Genomic DNA, 17,979 nt, shown 5'->3' on the forward strand with positions numbered 1-17,979 from the left:
TTCTCTAAATCAAAACACAGCGTCTGTCTGAGATCTGGACATCAAGCAATCACGGAAACCTTGACATGGAAAGATTTGGAGCAGATGGGCTCAGATGAGGCAGTTCTCCCCGCCCTCAGCAGTGTTATAACTTCATGCTCCAGCATCTCTCTAATGAAGAAAAGATAAATCACACTTCAACTTCAGAGAAACTCATGAAAGCAGCAGTAAGCACTGGATCTCCAGGAATAATCAGAGAACCATGTTCAGATTACTCACCAGTTTGCCCCAGATGGCCTTAGTTGCCTTCAAGGATGTCTGAACTCAAGACAAAAGTAAGGAATTCGGATTGCCTTCCGCAGATGCCTAACTTCAAAGTCATGACTGGCATCCTTTGACTCACAGTACAACTTAAAATGAAGTGTACTTGCCTGTTCTTGTATGGATTGGGCTCCTCCATCAGCCGGTAGAGGCCAAAGCAGAGTATTCCAAATGTGTCCAAAGCTTTGCAGTAGATGTCTCCAAAGGAATCCTCCTGCAATGAAAGAAACAAAACCACTCTTACCTCAAAGGAACCAAACTGGACAACTCAGCCCAGCACTGAATCGAACACTGAGCCAACTTCTATTCCCATTCACTACTTTTTGTCTCATTGTATTTGGTAAGAAAGACAGAAAACAAAATGATTGATCCCCCCAGAAGGTTAGAATCTAATATAAAGCCATCTGATGTCTTCAGTCTCCTTAAAATATGGCTTGAGCTACACAACGATCTTCGGCTGTATGAAACAAACCTTCAGGTAATGACAACCAGCATTTCTTTTCTGAAAGCACTGGGGATGAAAGCTTGATCCCTGCAGCCCAAATCCATGCCACGACTCACCATGATCCCTGACAACCACCTCTCAGACAGTGGCAGGAGTGCCAGCTTGCACCTGACTCGGTAAGGATTTTGGACCATGTTATCCAGACTTCTGCTCAGTCTGCTGTCCTCTTCTCCCAGATGCTCCAACACTGGGCTCGTCCTGCTTGTCACCAAAGCCTGCAGCAAAGCCAGGATGTGATGGTTGTAGTAGGTCTGCATAGGAAGAAACAAGGAAAATGTCAAGACTAAAGGGTATGCCTTGTCTGCTGAAAGACAAACAGATTTTACCACCAAAAATGTGATCAGACACTTTAGAGAGGTTTTTTTGTACGCTTGGCTTCGTCCTTAATTAAGTTTAAAGTTTTCTGATGCAAAGATCTGAAGACAAAAACACAGCATCTTTTTTTTTTTTTAAATTACTTGCTCTATAAGTGTTCCCTCTGCCTGCAGTGCATCAAATAACCCATTTCCCACCCTTTCTCAAAAAAATCTCATTTCCTACATAGAGCCACTTTGTGGAATCTGTCACCTGTGCTCACCTGAGCAAAGAAACTAAACAAGGTGCAGAGAAGGAACGCTGCTATTAAATCCAAGCTCAGCTCAAATCCGCTTAAGAACTTCTGACCACATTGTCGGGCAAAAAGGTATAATGCTGTTGGAGTAATTCCCAGCCTTTTAAAGTAAGGAGCTATAGTCCAGGGTTATCCAGGAGTGATACAGCTTCAGGGGAATCTGCACTTTACATATTTAACAGAAGCGTGCTGAGCTCTTTAACATATCATTGCTGTACTTTTTGACATCAAAAGGATTGCATTTCCATACTTGGATGAATTAATAGGATTTGCATGTCACCCTCATTCTGTACTTTCTTGGCTGAGTTACACGGCAGGGGTTTGAAAGGCAGGGAACAACGACAGAGGTGTGTGTACACACCGGGATGCAGCACAGTGTGCTCACAATGGGTCTGACTTTAAAGCATTTCTCTGGTGTGCCCACGAGGAGTTCTTTCCCAGCTGTTGTCTGGGTACAACTCGAGATAAGGACACTTCCTAGGGATGGACCTGCACAAAAGGCTGTGCCAGAATTCATCTCCCACCACCTGTTTATGAGGGTGGATTGTGATAGGACAAGGGGGAATGGTTTTAAACTGAGACAGGGGAGGTTTAGGTTGGATATTAGGAGGAAGTTTTTCAGCCAGAGGATGGTGACGCACTGGAACAGGTTGCCCAAGGAGGTTGTGGATGCTCCATCCTTGGATGCTCCATCTGCTCCATCCTTGGAGGCATTCAAGGCCAGGCTGGATGTGGCTCTGGGCAGCCTAGTCTGCTGGTTGGTGACCCTGCACACAGCAGGGGGTTGGAACAAGATGATCATTGTGGTCCTTTGCAACCCAGGCCATTCTATGCTGATTCTATGGATTTACAGACTGAGTGAATCTAACATAAGGTGCTCCAGTGCTCTAAAGCAGAGCCAAGCGCTGATCATTCTTGGACAGACTTGGAATCTATGCTGGAGTGAAATTTTATCCTTTAAGACAGGTCATGCTAAGTCTCAAGTTACTTTTTCACTTGACACAAGCAGCCATTAATTACTATCTGGCTGACTGACATATCAGAGAGTAGCAGCAATATAATACTTTCCCTAACACCCATAACTGGACTTGACATGCTTATTTTGGACTGCTTATCCCTTTGATAGCTTTGTTTTGTATTTATTCAATTTCTGCAAAACTGCCACCCAAGCACTATCCCCTTGGACAAGAACTGAGAGCAATGCACGTGGAACTCAACTCCAGCATGGGGAAGAGGGAGAAAGGGGCTTTGGGGGAAAAAAAAAAAAGAGATGGCAATTTAGAAACACCAACTTGTGAGCTGAACTTCAGTTTTACTGCCAAAATCCTGGCTTAACTACACTTAAGTGTCACCACAAACTATAGCGCTGACAGCAGTTTATAATGATCACACCATCAGGATGGAATCACCACAGTCCTCCTGGTCTGATTTGTTTGTGGGGTTTTTTTTGTGAGATGTACCCATTCCTCTTAATGCAAATGTCTCTAAAAGGACATCACCAGGAATTTAAGGAGAATCAAAATGAATGCTTCCTTTAAAGCCTGGTCTTGTGGATCAGCCATGGTCCAAACATGTGGAACTTTTCAGAAAAGAGCCACTGGGTTAAAAAGTCCCATTGAGTTGAAAAGATATTCCATCCAAACTTAGAGTGAATTTCTGCCTGGGTGACAGACAGATGAGACAGATGAGAAGAACTTCTGTTCGTGCCCATGCTGCTATGATAATGTGGTGGTAGTGAAAACTGCCTGTTCCCTAGTTCACCAATGTGCCAGAGCTGTAGGATTCCACTCTATGTGACCCAGGTATTCAGAATCCCCATAATCTTCTCAGCAATGAGCATCACTGCTGGAGCCTCCACCAGAAGGCCAGCTGGTGCTGAATGCAATTCCAGCATCAGTGACTGCACTTCCCTTTGGGGGACCGATAGTAAGTTCATGTTATCAATCAAAATGTAAATAAATCAGGTAGGAGGAGAGAGAAAGTTATGAAAAGCTATTAAAGCACTCTGGAAGTTCCTTCAAATATTAGCATGAGTATATAGAAATTAGGGAGAGCAGCTGCTGCTTGCAGCATCACTCACGTGTGTCTCCTGGAGCCCAAAGTTGCCTTTCATTCTATGGGACCTGCTACCCCAGGAAATCATAGGATTAGAGCAGTCCATTGGCAGGAGGTTGGAGCTAGCTGGTCCCTCCCAACTCAAACCATTCCAGGATTCCATGATTAGCAAATTGCTTAAACAGGAATAGACATGTTTAATTCTGAGGGCACAGAGTCTCGTGCCTTTCTGACACGTGTGTGGCCTTGACCATTGTGAAGGGTAGATTAAGTGGGTTTACCCTGGCTGATAATCACTTTGTTAACACTCCAATGCCACTAAACGTGACAGGAGGAGATACATCTACTTACCATAGACAAAAGAGAATTCAAGAAGCTATCTGAGAAAATAGCTCCTGCAGGGGCAGCGGTGGGGGAAAGCAGATCTTCCTCTGGGATGTCAGAACTGCTGCTGGGAGACTGATTAATGAAGTGGGCGTTTGGTGAGAACTCTGTTGGATAAGCAAAGAAGAAACAGGAAACATCTTAGAAATGGAGGGAAGCCATCTAGGATCAGAAAAGAAAGCTAATATATGGAGCTTGCCATTCTGAAGCCAGCACTAGGAACAGTGTGCTGCATTAGGAAGGGGGAACAAAATAGTGCTGCTGACTGATGGTGCAACGGGACACAAAAGACACAGAAGCCTCAAACTGATTTCCCATGCAAGTGCTTAAAGATAAGAGGCCAAAATTAATTCACCTGTTTTGAAAAAGAAGGAATAGTCTGACTTCTTCCACTCTTTTTCCTGACCTAACAGGAATGGAATGACTCTATTGGCTTAAACTGGGGTTAGAGTTCCTTACACTGTCCTTCTGTTACAAGGCTGATGAAGTGAGGATCCCTTTTCTTGCTGTCTGAGGTAGTCCTGCAGAATTCCCCCCCACTCAGAAAGTGATTCCACTTCAGCTCGCCTTCTATTCTCAGAGAACTGTTTAAGTGTACCCTGGCAAAAGTGCTCCTGGACGTGCTGAGTTTGTCCTGGCACTCCAGCACAGCCACTGAACTCTGATGAATAACAGCAGCACAGTTAGAGAGAGACAGGAGGACTGAAAAGAATTGAGATCAAGAACCCACGTCTTCCCATTAAAAAATAGAGAGTGCAAAGAACTCCGTGCGAGTAATGATTGATTTCTATTATGTCCCCTTGGGCCAGAATGCATTTGAGTGTATCATTTTTAAAGATGACTAAAGCTAGCCAGAATCACCACGCTATTAATGCCTCCTGTTGTCTTGCAGTGTCGGTGCCATCCTTCAGCCGTGTGCTCTCAATACAGATATTTCACCCACCCTGGCTTTTAGGAGCTGGCATTGCTCTGGAATTAATCAGTGTGGCTTCCCAAGCCAGCCTGCAGCACCCAGAGAGCACAGTCCTGCTCTATTTTCCACGCTGTCCCTTCTCCTTCACACACTCACAGGATCCCTGTTTGCTTGCAGATGGCTGATTTTATCCCATGTATCTCCAGCCCTTTATGGTGTGGGTTTTTAAGATGTGCTGTTCAGGTAAGTGCCTGCTTACAGTAGCCCTTTGAACCCAGGGATTAACTCCAGTTCAGAAGATGTTCAACATACTGAAATGTGCTCAGTGTGTGGAATGTGGACCAGCAGACACCTCCACGTGCAGCTGTCATTTAACTGGCCTTGCTTTTGTGCTCCCAGGTTTTATATTGGAGCATCACAGAACCATAGGGGTTGGAAAGGACCTCTGCAGGTACCACAGTCCAACCCCCACTAAAGCAAATTCCTCACAGCAGTTTGCAGAGGAAAGCATCCAGGTGGGTTTGAGCATCTCTAGAGAAGGAGACTCCAGCACCTCTCTGAGCAGCCTATTGCAGGGCTGTATCCCCTGGAAGGTAAAGAATCTGGGGGTTATTTTCCTTCCTAGCCCATCCTTGTAACTCTGGACATGTTTCCATGCTGTTGAAGACCACAAATGGGGCAGCCCTCCATGTGCTGAGGGGACCAGGCTCGACTCGTTATTGTGTCAAAGAGCTGACATGACTAAAATCCAAGTTATGTCAACAGCTCACAGATGTTTTCCCCTCCATGAAACACCACATCCTGGAGGGAAATCACACCGGAGCAATGGCTGTCTGCAGACATTAGTGTGACTGCACGATACCTTCTCCCTGGGCCTTAGGAGCCAGCTCAAAACATTTCTGAGGCTTTTGGACACCACAGAAATAAAAGCTGAAACCAGCAGCACTAGAGAGCATCCAAATATCGCTCTGGGGAATCCAACAGTTCTGAAAGACTCTGAAGAAAGCTTTATCTTATCAGTTTCTGCTAGAGAGCTTCAGTCTAAGGACTGAGCAGCCCACTGCAGCGCTTTGCTGCTTTATGGTGGCAGGAGTGCATTTGTCCCATACCCACCCTGCAGAAATGTAGTGCCCACGTACAAGTGTTGCTCCAAAGAAGGAAGAAAGAGAACCCAAACCTGAGCACGTGGCTGAGGATCCAGCTACGACACCCAGCAGCACGCTGTGCTGATGTGATGTGATGTTCTTGTGTCAGCATTCTGAATGGAGCAAAACATCCACGTCATTGGGGACCACCAGCCCAGCATCACCACTCTGGTGTGACACTGACCGCTGCATTACCGATCAATTAATTAGTGCTCGTGTTCCTAATTAACGAATCTAGTTCGTAACCATCAGGAGACAAAGGCAAAGATAAAAACCAGCCAAGAGCAGCAATGGAAGAGCTCCATGGCTGCTCCAGTTATAAACACAGGTTAGAGAGGCCAATGGAGGAAGGCTGCAACAGCCACCACCAGGATCCAGAGAAGAGGAGGGAAACCACTGCTGTGTTCCAGAAAGCTGGGGTTGAAATGTAAAGAATCAGGCCTTGGTTTGCCTCATTTTGTTGGGAGATGAAAACTGGACATGAGATCTTTCTTTAAATCACCAGAGAGAGGGAAGCATGGCCAAAGGATAAGTCAGATTCCCTCTGAGCACAACTGCGTTTGGTGGTGTCTCTTTCTTTGCTGAAAATAAAGGGAAAGCAGGAAAACACGCTCCTGATTGATTTATCATAGTGAAGTCTGTACCCAAAGGTGGGATGAATGTTGGCCACGTGACCAGAACACAGATCTCCTGAGATCCAGTCTAGCAGAACAGAACAAGGACATTATCTTCATCCTAAATGGATGCTTTGGTGTTTTGCTTCACACTGAGACCTTTGTAACACTTTGTTTTATTTATTCTCCCGATAAACCATCCTGACTCCTTCAAAGGCAGTGAATTAACATCTAAGTCAAACCTTTTAATGTTCCTTGGACATGTAGTGCGTGTCGCTTTCTGCCTCTGAATTCTAAAAAGGCCCGGGCTAAATAAATAATGCAGCACGCATATTGCTGCTGTGAAATTCTTTCCTAAAGAATAACTTACTCAGCTCTGTAGTGATGGGGATCCTTTTATAACGTGGCTCTGATTGATTCCCCAATGCTCTTGCTCTGAAAACAGCATCTGTAGAAACAGTCAATAACAACACGAGGAGAGAGGGAAGTCGGTGGAAGCAGAAAGGGGGAGGGGATAAAAATGAAACCAAGACACAATAGTTCAGGCTGACAAATGTAGGAAATCTTTTGCCTATGCCTAAAAATAATGTCATTGTCATGCAAAAAAACCCAAAGCATTTCCTATATTTAGAAAGTTTCTTGACTTGGCTTGCTTTTCCAAGGCTTACTTTATTCATTCAGGGCTTCAAAGGACGAGAAAAATAAAAGCTCTCCTGGGAGCTGCTTATTGACATCGTTACTGAAATATAATTACGCTCTGTGGTGCAGCAGTGATGGTTCCAGTGCTGTTTGGCCCCAAGTACCCAATAAGTTACGCATAGAGGGAGAAGGTTTTGTCTTATCCTTCCCCTTCAAGGATGCTGTGCGTAACTGGATGAAACAGATGAAGGCCAAAGGCATAGGCCATGAGTTTTGAAGACCTGACAGTCAAGAAAAAGAAAAATTCAGAAGTTCCTACAGCACGTGTTCTTATTGCACTCAAGTCTTCCAGACAATTGACTTGGTAAGAAGCAACCCAACCCCAAATCTTCTCTTTTTCTTGGTTGTATACAACCTTGTTTCCCTTTCTGTTACACCTGAGCCTTTCCTTTGCTGCCCAGCACAGCACTGGGGTAACTGAGGGTCAGGAACACCACATGCAGCACATGGTGTTATCACAGCCAAAAGGATGAAATCTGAACTCCATTTTGCAAGAAATGAAACTTGTTGAGATTTGGATAGTTTGTAATGACTCCTTCTCCCCTCCGAGGAGCAAGTGAATATTGGAGACCAACCATTGTTCCAATCATCCATCCCTGAGCTTAGGAGATGGACCCACAAACACCTTGCTAGAGATGGCAGGAGCCACCACACCTCGAAGCAGCAGAACAAACCCTCCCCAAGCACAGCAAGGCATCTCTGAATACACACAACTGAATGCCTGAAGTGAATCATTGCCTGCACTGCACCTCTCCATGCGCTGCACCGGTTGATTTGAATATGTCTGATCATTGCCTGGATACCTTTTCCTTATGTCAATATTTTTCCTATGGAACAGTACACAGCGCTCCACCTGAAATCCTACAGACTGGCAGGGTGCTATTACAAAAGATTACTTAATTGCAGATTACTTCTGTACGTTTGAATTTCAGTAGCTTATTAAGTTGTCAGATTTAATTACCATTACATGTTTAGATTATGCCACAGATTATTTAGTTCGGTACCTAGGTTTGCCAACCTGTTTGCGTGGTGACATGACAGGGTGATAATTACAGCATTACTGGAAAACCTAAAATTTTCCATGGGAAAGACTAGAAGTCCTTGGCATCAGCACGACCTCAGTAAACACTCGTTCTTGTGAGCGTAAGTCGTGTTTACCGCGGTGTGGGTCTGGTTCTCTAAGAGCTGCCTAATTCTCCACCCCATGGGACAAGTCATGCACAGAATGGGCCTGGGTTGGTTGAGTTTGAAATGCTCACCCTGAAATCTAAAACCACAGGGAATGCAATTGAATTGTGTTTCGTTACGGCGTCCAAAGTGAGACTACGTTTGCTGCAACGTTTACCAAAGCACCTGAGCTCTGAAATGCAGATTTCACTGCTACAGGTGGCTGCCTTTAACTTCTGCAGGAGGTGAACTGACACCAAGTTCAGATCAGCACAGGCACTGCCTGGCTCTGTTACTGCTATTCACTGTTCTCACTGTTTCCAAGCTAACTTGACAGTTACCCAGCCTGGCAAATTTCCTTGCTGTTCTCTATCTGTCGGCTCTTTCCTATCTGCAGTTGTCTTCTGTGCTCTTTGCACAAAACTCTGCAAGGCAGCTTGGGAAGGCTTTGATGAACAGATGCTCACATCTCTATTTTCCATGTACGCATTGTAGTTCAGAGCTCTGCACACAATGTACTGTGATTTTGAATCATTAGACAAAAAAAAAAAATAAAATAAAATGCAGGAGGGTGGTAGAACTGTGGCTGATAGGATGAAGTGCCCTTTCTGCTTTGAGTCTCCCTCTTTTCCAGATATAGGTATAAAGATGCAGTAGGTACAGTATCTATATCTGTCATTATAGAGATATATAAATTATATACATTTAAGAACATATTATTTACTTCCTCTCTGTATACAATCAATAATGAGTTCCATATATCTTTATATATATGTAGCAGTAAATACATCAGTTAAAAGTAATCAACAATTACCCCTTACTCAAATAGCCCTTCTAAATCATTATTCTCCTGTTCTGATAGTACACGCTGTATGTTGATGCTGTTTTGCCTAGTTATTATTAAAACACCCTGTCTCTGCCTCACTGTAATATTTTCTTTGGCAAAGCCATTGCTTTAAAAGCCTAGAAAGATAATAAAGTATATGGGAAACACTTAAGAGAGCCATCCATTTCTCAGCCCGTCTTCAGTTAATTAATACTTCCATGTTCTCAAGAGGAGGACAAATCTCAGCTCTTTTGCCAAATTAAGGAAGGAAGAGACACAGTAAATATTCTGCTGAGCTGTTTTTGCTTCCATCGCAGTTTTGTGCTGAGAACAGAGCCCACCTTCTCAAGCCCCAAGGGAAAGGTGTTGTTTTTCTCCTTTGGAAGGATGGATAGGGACTCCACTCACAACTGCTTTTCCAAGTAATACAGCAGTTACCAGCTCTCGTTGCCATTTAGCCTCCCACGGTCGTCTCTTTACTGGAAACCTTGAAGTATCACTCAGAGCTTTTGGGAGGAACTGGCCTATTTCCAGGGAGCAGTGCTGCTGTACCTCTCCTTTGCAAATCTGTAGCTGCAGAAATTGGACTAGGCTGTCCAGCCAGTAAGGTTAAATGGATTTCTGGCCGTATTCATTGACATTAGTCAGGATAGATGGGCTGTGGCTCAGAGTAGAGACAAGTGATGCTTTCACCCCTCTCTCCTTTCCCCTCATCAGCTCGCAGGCCAAGGGAAGCACACTTACCCACTGAGGATGAATTGAGCTGAATCTCCATGGATTGGATGTTGAGAATGGCTAGGATGCTTTCCGCGTCAACCAGGGAAGGATTGTTTGAGATAGGAGTGCTTGAAGACAGAATGACACAAGCAGCGCAATCCTGGACATTAACTGCCTTCAGATCCACACAGGAGAGAGCACTACCCTGATCAAACCAAAGAAGGATAAGGAGAAATCTGAGAAAGCTGAACATTAAGGACCAATGAAAGTGAAAGGTGAACAAATGTATTTATTTCAAACCCAGCTGGCGCAATGGCATTTTGGAAGCATCTTCAAATACAAGCAGCTTTGGTCAGGGAAAAAAATTCATGGTTCTAAATTTGCAATTCATTGGACAATTCCCCATTTCCAATCACGATTATCTTCTCAGGGGTAACCACAGTACCAAACCACCACCCTCTGCCTCTGGCATCATGGACAACTGTGATAAAATAGGAGGCATTACTTTTGGATCAGCCCTCATATTGACAAAGACTTTTAAAACACCTTCAGAAGTGCACAGGAGAGCTACAGAAAAGGGAAGGAACAAAAAATTCTTACCGAGAATAACCACAGCTTTGGGAAATTCTGAATAAATTCCCATTCTCTTTGCAGGTAATCCAATGGCCCAAGGAGAACAATGTCTTTCAGCTCATGGTAAAGGAAGTTTGTTGCTCGTAAGGGCATCACAAAATCCTGCAGCCCAATCAGTGGTGAGTTTGCATCACCAAAGATGCAGACCAAGATGTGATTCTGCAGGTACAGCACCGTTTGGTTCTTGCAGCTCTGAATTGGAAACAGAATTCTGATAGAGCAGCTGATAGGATTATCAGATTTAAAACACCTCCTTGCCTTGTAACATCTACAGGTGGAATGAGAATATATACCAAACAAAGCGTTTGTCCTTTAGTATCTGGATTCCAAAGCTACCCTACAAAAAAACTGGCTGATATAAGGCATCAAAATCACATAACACAGCAACAATAATTGATATCAATTCCAGGTGCTTACTAATTGCTTTGTCCTGGTGTTTTCCCCTGCCTATCTGTTTACATTTCTCAAATTAACTCATTAATGCAGTAGTGGGGAGGAGGTATTGCTTGGTATGTATGGCTGCTGTCTCGTGGTTGGTAGGTGGGATGGATCCCCAAAGCCAGGTCTGTCACAGGCACAGCACTGACAGCCACAGCCACCAACCAGGAACTGCAGGATCCATTCCCACAATGTTCATTCCTATGGCAGTTTTATTCCAAAGACAAACAAGGGTCTTTGTCAGGGAGAAGTTTCCTGATGAGAGATTAGAATCATAACCAAATTAAATGATTGTCTCTAACTAATTAGATTAGTTTAAATTGAATAATGAAACCTTTAGCTGTATTTAATGTAACATGCCTGAAGACCAGCGATTAGTCTACTGAATGAAGCTGAACAATTAAAAACACAATCTATTTTATGGCTTATTTTATAGGAACAATTGGAAAAACTATTACTGCTGAACTCTGCAGAGGAAATACACAATCGCAAGATCAACAGGAGCAGTCAGATTAGTGAATGGGCAGCAGGGTGAGGTGAGGCATTCTGAAGACACTATGGAAGGATGCAGGCCTTCCTACCAAGCTGGGGTCAGGAAGGTGAACGTAAAATTCCATCAGTTCTTAAACATCTCTGCAGAATTAGAGTTGAAGGCTCCAATTCACTAAAAACATGGAAGTGATTTAAGAATGCCTACTTTATGAAAAAGTCAAAGAAAATGTGTTTAGATGCCCTGTGTTCTGCATGGACTTTCTATAGGAACTTCTGTAAGGTATATGACCTAATTTTCCACGAACTGCACAAAGTGCAATAGCTATTACACACTTACTTTCTTTGTGGACATTCTTAAACCTCATAAAGAGCCTTTTGCACAGCCTAGCATAGCTACACAGAACCAGTACAATACAAAAGTGGCACATGGCAGTTGTAAGCCTTTTCCTCGTGTAAGTCTGCCTGTAAGATCTTTTCAAAACATTACCCTTCAATTCTCCGAGCTGAGCTCCCAGTCCTATTGGGATATTTGCCCATTTGTAATGACTAATCCTATTTTGGTGGTTGCTGGGCAATAGGGTCCTTTTATTTGCTTGGAAGGAAGCTGCAGCATTTCAAGCAGCATGAATTCCAGCCTGCTACAAGTCTCCCAGCTGGCAGAACAGCTTGAACATTCTGTATTTTTGATGAAATCTTTGATCACCTCATTGCAAGATTTGGTTGCCTACTCTCAGCTCTCTGGCAGCTCTGAGCACAACCTGCCATTTCTAGATAGGATTTGTTCTTTTACGGCTTAGACACACGAAATAAATAAACCAAACAACATTAAAGATCTCCAGATCAATAGGGCAAGGGACACAAACGTGCAACGTTTAAAACGTTTTGTTAAAAAAAAAAAAAACAACAAAATAGGTATCAATTGGACCTTCCTTTGCACATCTGCTGAAATGCTCTCCTGAGATTGGATGCCTACCCTGCTTTAGATGAACACGGGAGGCATTACCGATCCCTTGTTACCTTGGAGATCCTTCTCTGTTCCCAGGTTACCACTTAAATTAAAGCAAATATGTCCACGGAATGAGATTCAGCTCCCATCAGTCTCTGGTCAAGACACTTTAACTGCAACTCGCTTCTCGACAGGGGGTTGTGGTCTCAGTGTCTCTCCTTCAGAGCAGGGTCAGCTCAAGGAAATGCATTTAAACAACAGCAAACGACAAAGCGCTGTGCTCTCTGCCCAGGTGAGCACTTTGGAGCCCCAGTTTATTCCTTGGAGGATAAGGAGGAAAGTGTGAAATACCAAAAGCCACCACTGGATACCTACCAGAAGAGCTTCGTACAGAGGAACAGCATCACACTGGTGATACCTTCCTGTCAGATACAAGGAAACTTTGTGGCTCTCGTCCTCGTGAGCATGCAGGACTCTGAAACAGAGAGAGCAGCTTCTGAGCTACAGAACGACCTCCAAGCTGAGATCACATCTCCAGCTGCTGCTGCTGAGATGCCCTCCTCACTGATATTGCAGTGTTCAGATCCCTTCATGGCAAGGAAAAGTGAGGATGTGTGATTCACAGGAGCTACGTGGTGGAGGAATTCCTTTACCAACGTCAGTTCTGTGGGTCAAACAAGGTGAAAAATATACTTTTTAATTGAAGCAGTTGTGATGTTTATGGCTGTTTGAGCTTGGTTCCTAAAAATAATGAGTTCTTCAGTGGGGACATTCATTGAAACATAAACGTGGTCTCAGGAGCAAGAAGTTAGCAGGAATTTTTCCCTCATCTTCAGCAACTTTAAATAAGGCCCATATTGCAGAATATTCTTCTGCTGATGGAAAAGAACCTGTTTGTCTTTGCTCAGCATTCTCTCTCCAGTTTTACTGTAGGTAGAAGGAGCCCTGAGCAGTTGTCTTAGGAACAAAGCTTATTTAATCACCCTGGAACTGAAATAGCAACAATAAAAGAAACTTGCCATCTAGGATTACAACATACACTGAACACAACAGCCTTAGTGGAGCTGTATGACCAGGCAAGTGTTCGGTCCTGACATTGTTTTTCTTGTCCAATTCATCCTTATCTTGTCAATGCAGTATTGAGATTAACAGAGAGGAGAGGGGCTTTGCTAGAGGAAGGTGCCATTCACTGCAAGGCTTGCAAGGCAGATGGAGCTGTGCTCTGAACCAACCAATGTACACAGGAACTCAGCTTAAAACTTCTTAGCAAAGCAGCAGCAACCTGAGATTTTATCCATTTTTTTGCACATGGCATTGTGGGGTTTGCAAGTTGTACCAAACTCCATGATGCCACAGCTGCACAATTAACCAGTGCTCAGGATAAGCAGTTAAAAGTCAGTTATTTCAGCACAGCCATCGACTTTTCTATTCCACATCAGACTCTGAAAGACCAGGCTGGAGCTTCCTGGTGGTTTCTGCCTATTCCCCAGATCTTGAACTAAGGGACATCCATTCACCACACGTCTCCTCCTCAGATAATTCATCTTTAGGCCACTGATTAAATGGCATTTTGGCAAGCTGGAGACTCTTCTCACAAGCTCTCTTTACTTGATTCACATTCACCAATCAATCAGTGTATATATCTCTATCATAATAAAGACATCATCTATATACACAACTTGTCAGAAATGACAACTTCTCCTTTTAATATTATAGGAAATACATACGCCTGGGAAGAAACACCTCGTGGATCCTCAAGGCAGGGGAAAGAGGAGAAGATAGCAGGAGACCTGCTTTATCATAGCAGCACCCCCCTTTGCAAGGCTAAGCACACTCTCATTTAACAAACCATTCTTTAGTTCGGGGTCTCTCCTGTCACAAACTCTGCAGATTACACGATCCTTACAGAAATCTGATTTTCCTGAGACACTCATAAATCATTCTGCATTGGACTCTGAGGAGCTTGAGGATGGGGGCACAAGAACTGATACGGTGTGGTACTCTACAGAGACAGAAATAGTCTCTGGCTGAGCTACATGAGTTACTTACAGCAGCTATTAGGTTATCTGGGTCACAAATTGAGTGTGTTGAGTGAACAGTTTCTCCATGCTTGCTCTCTGTGAGTCTAGAAAGCAAAGAGTGGCATTCAGAGGATGCTGTGCCTTTGCCATGTCAGTGCTATTGCTCCCAGATCTGCACGTATGTTAGCCTCCTTTAGGGAGGAGCAGAGTTTCACACACGTACAATGGAAATTGCCATTGCCTGTGGGGATGCTGCAAAGCCCCTTTCTCACCCCCAGGCCTGCACTATGAGAATACAGTGCTTATCTGGGCTCAGCTTATTCATCACCATGGATTATATCACTCTGATCGCAGCGCATCAAAGTGTTCTCCCCACCTCACAAGGAACTGTGAGGCTTAATTAATTAATAACGCAGAGGTATTACGCGTCACTGCAAAGCGTTGTAATTTAGAGCATTCCATCCAACAATTAAAAAATATCAGGCAACAAGTAAAACCCATCTTAAAAAGGAGTAGTTCGTTTTTTTTTTAATTACACCCACTGAACCAAATCCGCCCCTAAGCAGTGCGCATGTAAATCCCAGTGAAGTCAGCATGGTTGTACAGAACTCAGTGCACTACAATAGGCAGTAGTTATCATTTATACTGTAGCAGCTCTTAGAGGTTCCCCCCTTAGGTTTAGGGCTGTAGACGTGGATGACAAAGGCAAATGAAGCTGAGCTGGGAAAACAGCTTAGAGCAACATCGGCACTTGGAACACACACGGAAAGGCTGAGTCCTAATCTAACAAGCACTGCCCTACACTGCATTCTCACATGGAGCCAGGATCATCAGACAGCTCTGAGTGATGGAACTTCAAAAAGAAACGAGGAGCTGGAAGTGCAAGAGGAACTCAGAATGCCCTGAATGGTTACCCAGACAGACCAGTGGGGCTGCTTCACTCCAGAAGATGCCTTCTGCTTTTGCTGTCCTGCCTCCTCTTCCACACCCAACTTCCACCCCACCTACCCCCTGGCCAACACTCCACTATAAAAGGATCCATTGTTCAGCCATCGATGTAAGCCAGGTGTCATAACTCCAGCTCTTTTTTAATATAGCACAGTTATTGTAGGAGAGCTGGTTACAGCTTCTGCAAGCAGACCTCACGTGTCAGAGCTCTGAGCCATCGTTTCTGAAAGAAAACAACAGCCCATTATTCATAGCATCACTGATGAAATCTTTACTGAGGTTCCCCCCAAGGTTGCACAGCCTCTCATCAGCTCCAGCACATGCATGTGTTGTTCCTTCACTGCTCCTCAAGCTGGGGACAAGCTGGGTTTTAAAACCGAAACCTGATTCTGCTACCCACACACAGAACAGCAGCTTACTTCGATTCCAGAAAGGCTGAGCAGAGAGTAGGACAGCAGGCAGCTCGAGGAAGGCAGGCAAAAATTCAGCTCCTAATTATCAGATTAAAGCCTTACAGCAGTTGTCACGTATGAAGGGACAAAGTGGAATTTGGCAAACGGGAAGGGGAAAAAAAAAAAACCCATCTCCTAATGATAACTAATCTCTGAAGACAACCTTGTCATTTTTTGAGAGCATCTCAACACTTCCCTCTTTTTATTTTATTTTTTTTTTTGGTCTCCGCTTATCAAAATTTGCATGGCTAGTTAGTGGGTTAATTTAATTATGAGCAGTGTTTATGAACAGCCTGATGGGGGATCTGCAGAGGGCAATAGAATCTGTTCTTGAATTATGAAATTGCACACACTACACATCTGGAAGCCGTCATGGGACAGATCGCTGCCTTGTAAATGCGTGTTGAGTGTTACAATATTTTACTAAGCACTCCCAATCTGTCAAGGTTTACAGGAGAGCGGAGACTGAGAACATTTGGGATCATTTGTGGCTTAGAGCCATTAGCTACTTCCACCCACTTATTGTGACATTATTAAGAGCAAAATAATCTCAAGAGCAGAACTTGGCGTGGTTGAGATCTTAGATAATAGGAGTGATATTCACTAAGGGTCAAAAGCAGAGAGCCAGGACCCATTGGAACACAGGGCCATGCAGGACAGGACGCCAGGGCTGAGCTGGGAAATGTGTGCTGCTCCTCAGAGGGCCGACCCAGAGCTGTCAGCATTGGCATTGCAGGTCTGTATAAGAGGAACTGCTCGGGAAATAAGAAAGGAGAAATGCTACCACAGCAACGTGATGCTGACTCCTGCCTTTCTCAGCATGGTTAGTGCTAAGAAGGGTGCAGTGCATCACACATGACATAGAAGAGCTTGCACTTCAGACAGAATCACAGAATGGCCAGGGTTGGAAGGGACCTCAAGGATCATGAATCTCCAACCCCCCTGCCACATGCAGGGCCACCAACCTTCCCACTTAATGCTACACCAGGCTGCCCAGGGCCCCATCCAACCTGGCCTTGAACACCTCCAGGGATGGGGCATCCACAACCTCTATGGGCAGCCTGTTCCAGTACCTCACCACTCTCTCTGTAAAGAATTTCCCCCTCATGTCCAACCTAAATCTCCCTTCCCTCAACTTAAAACCATTTCCCCTTGCCCTGCTGTCACTCACCCTTTCAAAGAGTTGATTCCCCTCCTGTTTGTAGGCTCCCTTTAGGTACTGAAAGGCTGCAATGATTCACCCCGCAGCCTTCTTTTCTCCAGGCTATGGACATGTTAGCAAATCTATCCATCAGAACAGAAAACATGAGCTGTACTGTGTGTTATCCCTTCCAAAACTCAAGCTCTCTGATTAAAAACCAGTACCATCACCACTGCATGACATCTTGCTTACAATTACTGCCAAGGACAAGAAAACCCTGTTGAGCAGAATGGCCAGTTAGCAACCACGACCATATCACATAGAAATCCATTTCTGGTTAGGCACACAAAGATGGATTTAATCCCATGAAATGCAATCCTCTGCTGAGAAAATCAGGATTTGGTCTGTGAAAGAAACTTTGCACCAAGTTTCCTCACCTGCTGGAGCCACAGCTCAACAAGATTTGGAAGACTTTACCTCCAAGGAGCTTTTGGCTCCTTATTAAGCTATTGCATACCTGCTTAATTCAAATCCCCATCCAATCATTAAATATGGCTTTTTTTTTTTTTTCTTATGGGTCATTATGACGTGATTTATGGCATCGGTGTAATTGTCAGAATTACTGTGGGTAATTAAAATACAAAATGCATGCTGCCAGAGGCTTCAGTCACTCTCAGCACCTCATTAAAAATCAGGAGCTGACCAAATTATAAATAGACTGGTCTGCACAAGTTCACAGGGAAAGCTAATTATGAAACTTCTCCTTATGCACTCGGAGCGCACACTATCAGTCATGCAAATTCTTTAAGTGATTATGCTATTGTATAACGTGGAATCAGATCAGTGCATACAGGTGGGTGCAACTCCAGTTACCACATACAGCACAACTGTACTCTGCCTGGTGAATGTGAGCCCCTAAAATTCTTGTGTAAGCTCGATGATAGATGTGGGATAAGAGCCCAGGGAAGAGAGA

At 44.1% G+C, this 17,979-nt stretch overlaps 1 protein-coding gene across 3 annotated transcripts in view; it reads right to left on the reverse strand.

Moving 5' to 3' along the window:
* The window catches only part of KCNU1 (potassium calcium-activated channel subfamily U member 1), a 72,844-nt gene that overhangs the window by 849 nt on the left and 54,016 nt on the right, over positions 1-17,979 (reverse strand). For all 3 annotated transcript variants that reach the window (XM_031602221.2, XM_031602223.2, XM_090125788.1), the window contains 7 exons: positions 12,820-12,919; positions 10,536-10,760; positions 9,963-10,140; positions 6,897-6,974; positions 3,822-3,961; positions 862-1,056; positions 411-514 (listed from right to left, as the gene is read on the reverse strand). In XM_031602221.2, coding sequence (XP_031458081.2) covers positions 411-514; positions 862-1,056; positions 3,822-3,961; positions 6,897-6,974; positions 9,963-10,140; positions 10,536-10,760; positions 12,820-12,919 — 1,020 coding nt within the window. The remainder of the gene's footprint in view (positions 1-410; positions 515-861; positions 1,057-3,821; positions 3,962-6,896; positions 6,975-9,962; positions 10,141-10,535; positions 10,761-12,819; positions 12,920-17,979) is intronic.

Source organism: Phasianus colchicus, chromosome 27 (genome assembly GCF_987193195.1).
Source record: "Phasianus colchicus chromosome 27, bPhaCol1.hap1.1, whole genome shotgun sequence".
Lineage (NCBI taxonomy): Eukaryota > Metazoa > Chordata > Aves > Galliformes > Phasianidae > Phasianus > Phasianus colchicus.